We start from the raw sequence: 6,556 nt of genomic DNA, 5'->3' as shown, positions 1-6,556 counted from the left end.
TTTAATGTCGTATGTTACATAATTACATAATTATTTCTTTTGCAAACAACTCAAAAACGAAAAAGAATCACCTAATAGTTGTTAATCAAATAGTGTTTAAAATCCTGAGAGCCCAAAGATGATATGAAGAAAAAGGGCAGATTCTTTTTCTAATATTAAGGGTCGTGAGGGGCGAAAAGTCGAATTTTCAAGTCTTAATGTTCAATGTCTGTTTACAGATTATGGAGGCAAAATCGTTCTTCTTCACAATCTTTATCATTATTTTAGAATGAAAACCTCAATCAAACTATTTTCTCATCTTATCAAGAATCGGACAGAAGACCCACTCGTTGCTCGCAACGAGATCGTATCTAGTTTTCTTTTTTTTTCTTCTTCTTCCTAGACCGCAACTTTGAGGTCTCATATCTCACTCATTTCTCAACGGATTTCGCTCAAATTTTCAGATGTTATAGACGTTTATAAACTCTATCAGAATGCTGACAAAAATTTCAAAAAGTCACTTCCGGTTTTGAGTTATTTCCCTTTAAACGAAAATTTATAGGCTTTCGTTTCCAGACAAAGGTTCAGAGACGGCCAAAGCTGGAACAGAAATTCTACTGATTTTAGAAAATAGAAGGATTGAAGTTGTGCACATCGGATTTTGTTTTTCGATTTCTCTATTCAAAATGGCGCTATATAGGGGTCAAAAAATAGAACGCTTAAAAAAAACAAAAATTACTCATATTTTGCTTTTTATCTTCTAAACTAAAAATATTTTATTAAAATATATAGAACATAATTTGTGCAGAATTAGAAGATCTTTCAAAGAATATGTGGGAAAAAGGGCTGACCCCTAAAGTAAGGGATTTAGAGGGGCCAAAAGTTTTTTCCAGATATCTCAAAAAGTATTGAGAATTTGTTATACATCAAAGAAGCAAAGTTGTTGAAAATACCAAGCTTAATCTAATGGAGTCGTCAAAATACGTCCAACGTTGTTACTTCCGGCCAAACCGGAAGTAGTCGGAAAACTCTTATTTTTGCCGTTTTTGACAAGTTTTTGTGTAACATATGTCTCTGGGAGATAAAAAAAATTAATTTTCCGTGCGTCGTCGTCACTTCCGGTCAAACCGGAAGTAGCAAAAATGGCTTATTTTTGCATCACTTAACATAGCTTTAGAAGATTCAAAGCATTTTGGGCGTTATTTCTCATTTTTGTGAAAAATGAAAGCTACTTCCGGTCAAACAGGACGGAAGACCTACTCGTTGCTTTGCAACGAGCTTTGCTCTAGTTTTTTTACTGATTGTAATATAAGGCCATTATTGCCTGACGTCACGGCGTCAGGCTGTATAAGGATTGATAATTGCTTGATCCGAAACTAATAGATTATACCCAGAGAGCTAGATTTTGTGCAAGCTGATTTACATTGGAAATCTTTTACCTGCATTTTAAAAGAAACATTTTTCAAAACAATGATTTTACTGATGCAAAATAAAGCAGTATTTACTATTTTTGCATGAAACAGACTATTCCATGTGATTTAACGTTTCAACGTGTCCGTGTATCTTTTTTTCTACATTTCTATAACATATATTCTACGCTTGTCACGAGTAAGCGATCTTCGCGCCTTTTCTTGGATTGTTCTATTGTATGAATGGGGGTGCTAACTTCCATGGAATTAAATAAAGTTTGTTATTGTAACCTCCATCTTCTTATGATTCAGAAATTCTGTATATAAATTTTATCTTATTCCTTAAAACAACATATGAATCAGAATATGGACATGCAAAACAAAAGAAATGATTTCTCTAATTTGTTACCCCTCTGTTGGTTTATTCCAAATTTTAATGGACTAGTCCAATCACCACAAACGAACGCAGTTCAACCAGATTCCAGACGATTTGACGAAAGAAATTACCTAGCTGTGCGAAATCTTGGATTTGTTTTCCACAAAGGCCTAAATGTTGGTTTTACCTATTTCGTTCTCAAAAAATTATAGTACCCATCTTTCAGAAAAAAAGATCAATGAACACAAACTACTACTGTTTACTTCATTGGAGAAAATGCTTTCCTACATGTGTATTTAGTTATATCCATCCTCTTAAAAGGGGGGGGGGGGGGGGGGGTCATGGCGTATAAATTAACAATACATTTGTGGTCTTCTTCTCTAGATAAGGCCCGAGGAGTGGGACCGAGGAGTTGCGATTGGCAGAAAACCCACACACATTAACCATTCTGTTAACAATTCTTCAGAATGCAGCAAAGGCATCGCTCTTCTACAAGTTAAATAACTAAATATTTTTACAAGGTTCTCAAATAAAAAGACATATTTCAAACACAAAAAAGTATTGCTCAAAAGGTTTATCACTTCTCTTACAGATATTGATTGATTAAGTCAGGCAAGCTTTTTGAAAAGCTGTTACTTGTAATTATAAACATTGAATTGTCGAGAATTTTTTCCGCTATTTACCGATCATGATGAGGAGCATACTGCGGGTGTGACCGATCAGCAGGGGATGCTTCATGGTATATGATCCCACTGCTAATTTTTGTAGGTCCTTGTTAGCTCTGCTCCAATTTTGTATTGTTTGGTGGACTTTGGAGCTTAAATACTGTTCCCTATCTCCATTATATATCATTAACAAGTATATGCCACTTTTCACTTTTGAAAAAACTATGCTTTTTACGCAACCAAAGCCGCTTGCATATAATAACCATTCCAATAATTGTTTAGCAAAAAAAATTAGTAATAGTTAAGACTGATTCAACATCTTCAATAATATATGAATGGACTACAACTTACTTTTTATACTTATCTGTTTTGAATATAAGCTTCAAAATGGCAATCTAATCGTGCTATAGAAAAAAAGTAAATATGAAAATTCGCGAAGGTTACCTAAATGATTGTTTCATGGTGGATGACCTTGAAGTTCATGAAATGTGTGCTCTTATTATCTTAAAGATTTCCAACAAAGATACTCAAACCGTAAAAACGGGTTTTCGTGACTGTTTTGCAAATGAAAGTGTTAATTATTTTTATATAATAAGAAAAAGTGTATATAAAGCGTCGGATGAAAAGCAAAACTTCACTGGCCTCCGTCAAGTTTGACTCTCTGCCATCATGAAGGTAAGCTTTTAAATTAGTATCTTATTTTAGTTCTGTTAATTAATTTTTTAAAATCTTTCTTTCAAACAGCAATGAATTTGAGTTATGTATACAAATGGAATTATTTACAAATGCAAGTTTCTCAGGAAAATAGGATAATATTCAATTGTTGACTAAAGAGTACCTTCATGGGGTTTTGTATAAAAATTGCTAAGAAATGTGGAGGACGTGTTATTTTGTCCTCTTTAGAGTTTTATTTGTATTTGCTTCACATCCTCTCTTATTCCAGTATGAATACAGTCAAGATTTATTTCAATTTTTCGGTGTATTAATATGAGTTTATCTTTTTACTTTCACAAATAAACATCATTGTCTCTTTATTATTTTTTTTAAGATTAATTCCAAGTTTCGTTCAAATTGTTTATAAATCCTATAAACAGGGTTAGTTTTTTTTATTGCAGTGCGTTTGGTTACTTGTCGCAACAGTATCCTTTGTTATCTGTTTATCCGGGGCTTCTGGTGAAAAGACGTGCGATGTTATAAAGTTTGGTAGAGGGGAATTTGACAAGAAAAAAGAATGCTGGAAGAAGGAACCTACAACGCCTCATTTGGAGGTTACATCTAGCCCTCAATCTTTAAACATCAGGTCAGAATTTACCTTGTATTTAGTAATCCTTAACATCAATTACCATCTAGGCCTCAATCTTTGAAAACTAGGTCAAAATTTACCTTGTATTCAGTAATCTTGAACAATTAGAAGCAACATATCAAGGCAACATCTAGGTCGCAAACTTTGAAAATCAGGTCAGAATTCATCTTCTGTTTAGTAATCGGTAACATTTAAAGAATACATCTAAGCAATAATTTCTGAAAATCAGGTCAGAATTTACCTTGTACATCAAGGCCCAAATCTTTAAAAATCAGGTCAGAATTTACCTCGCCTTCAATAATCTTTAACATTCAAATCATCCTATTCAAATACCGGTATTGCTTGAAATGAAAGTGCAAACATTTTATCACAGTTAAATATGTTGGTATACAAAAAGATCCTGTTATAAAGTTTTTAAAAGTTGGTTAATTATATCGATAATATGTACTGAAAGTTAGTAGTCATTTGATATATGATACTAAATATTTTCTTTTCAAAAAATCAATCAAACTGACTTTTGAAGTATTTTTATGGTAAAATAAACTTCGACTTCTAATTCAATGAACTTCTACATTAATTTTATATCCATGAATATAATAACTTTATTTCCTTTTAAATCTTCCATTACTTTTATAAGTAGATAAAAAAAAATTAATTTTCACAGAAAAAGAATCGGCAAACACCTTGATGTCTAATTAAAAAAAAAGGTGCACTTGCCTGATATTTGAGTCTCAAAAAGTTTTGTCTTTTAAGTTTCTTTTAAATATTTTTAATAGTTCCTTAAACAAATTTTTGTCCCTTTTATCTTGCCTTTGAGAAGGTCCGATTCTCAGGACTTAAAAATCAGGGTTTGGATGATTGAACGTACTCACAAGAGTGAGAATTTGAATTGTAAAAATAGTGTATATATATACCCATGTTATGTTTTCCAATTTCTTCATTAAAAGTAATCATATTTTATAGGAGAAAGTATTTAAAACCTTAAATATATTTTTGGGAAATGCAAAATTAAGTACCGACTAGACCTGTAATAAAAATTGCATCTTTTAATCGGTACGTTAGGTCATCTTTTTACTCCAAATGTTAAGAATTAGATACTAGTAGTTTAAAATGCATGTTCTATCATTGTAAGATAACACAGGTCAATTTTAATATCATATAATGCTAATAAACACTGGTACATCGTATCGAAATATAAGGCTAGATAACAGGAAATTTTATTTCTATAAAATGCAGCTTTTTATGTACATCAAACGGTTTTCCAAATGCCCTTGAAACATGCTGAGATACATGTATATAAAATGAAAATTGTTCCACGAAAAATATTCAATTTAAGCTTAATTTTGAGCTTTTTTAGATTTGATATTAATAATAAGAGTTATCCTTCCTGGATAAGGAGCGGATATTCTAAAGGACAATCGACACGTTCCTCAAAAATATAATAATTTTTAAGATTTTTATTTGATAAATAGGTACTTAAGCAAGATTCCTCACAGAAAATTAGGTTACCTTTCCAGGCAATTCGACATGAAACCACAGGGTCATATTTCTTATAAAACCCTTATGTGTATATTGTAATCTTCTGAATGTCCTATATCACCAGTTTTGGTGTACTTATATTTAAATGTCGAAATCATAAGCGTTTGACAAATATGAATACTGTTTATATAATACCAAGAGATACAAAACAGATATTCGAGAACGTGTCGCCTGACCTTAAATACAAAACATTGTCTTCATTGAAGGCTTAGAGAATCATGTCGACAGTGTATGTTGCTTAAAAGATTACACTGTCAGGGTATTTAAGGGTAGTTAACAAATACATTCTAACACAGTAAGCCAAAACTAAGCCACTGTAAAAAAAATTTGTATGCAATGATTTCGTCATATCGTGTTCGAATGCAACCTTAATATGTCATGATTGTTTATTATTCAAATGGAAATTAAAATTATATTTTAGGAGAAAAATTCAGCGTGCGCTCAAGTGCAGACTGGGAATACAGAAGTTTCTTGCTCAGAAATCGTGTGATTGTGATCCAAGGTATATATTATTTATTTTTCGTTAATATTCTAATACATGACTGTGCACCTTTCTTTTTAATTTGAAACAACATTTTTTTCAGCAAATATACAGATATTGGGCTGAACAACGTTTGTCCAATCAAATTCGAGTATGCAACAGAGATTAAGAGAGGAAGAAAAAGATGTTATGTTGTGTATCCTACCCGGCAATGTGTAACATTCGCAAAGTGCCAGACAAAAAAGTAAGAAGCTGTTAAAGTATCATTCTTACTGTTTTCCCTCGTCTTCAAATTACAATGCAGGCTATGTTTATACTTAACAGGAATTGCTCGAAGACAACAAAAGGGGCGTAAAAAGTGCTTGTTTGGCTGACCGATTCCGTTACTTCAACGTTTGGATATTCTGTCCGGACAACCATAGTTTTGAATATGAAACCGTGCTGTTACCTCAATGCTGTTCTTGCAGAGAATACAAGCGCTGTTAACAAGCCATAAACGAAACAGCATGGAATACAATTGTTCTAAGGCTGAAAATGTGTAACTCTCTAAAGTTTCTACAATAGCTGAGCCTTTAACATGTTGCAGGATTTTATTTTGCTGTTAAATTACATCAATAAATGCATTGATGCTATGCTGGAGTTTTTTATTCATTTAATATAATGGGATGACGAACAATATTCAAGCTCAAAAGTCAATTAAAAGCTTAAGATACAAATTTTGGAGCATAGCAAACACGGACCTCTACAATATCAGTCAGGATCGGATGCCATGTAGAAGTGAGCATCCCCTTCCTACCGGTCACA

At 32.4% G+C, this 6,556-nt stretch overlaps 1 protein-coding gene across 1 annotated transcript; it reads left to right on the top strand.

Moving 5' to 3' along the window:
• The first annotated feature begins 3,071 nt into the window (after positions 1-3,071).
• On the top strand, positions 3,072-6,194 carry LOC134277392 (uncharacterized). Its single transcript, XM_062759729.1, has 5 exons — positions 3,072-3,104; positions 3,545-3,729; positions 5,693-5,773; positions 5,856-5,996; positions 6,077-6,194. Exons 1-5 carry the CDS (start codon positions 3,099-3,101, stop codon positions 6,105-6,107), a joined length of 444 nt encoding a protein of 147 aa, XP_062615713.1. The 5' UTR covers positions 3,072-3,098; the 3' UTR covers positions 6,108-6,194.
• The last annotated feature ends 362 nt before the right edge of the window (positions 6,195-6,556 follow it).

This window comes from Saccostrea cucullata, unplaced genomic scaffold, assembly GCF_032062105.1.
Source record: "Saccostrea cucullata isolate Sc308-1 unplaced genomic scaffold, CSIRO_AGI_Scuc_v1 ctg6646, whole genome shotgun sequence".
Lineage (NCBI taxonomy): Eukaryota > Metazoa > Mollusca > Bivalvia > Ostreida > Ostreidae > Saccostrea > Saccostrea cuccullata.
This window is presented reverse-complemented; position numbering and strand designations above follow the sequence as displayed.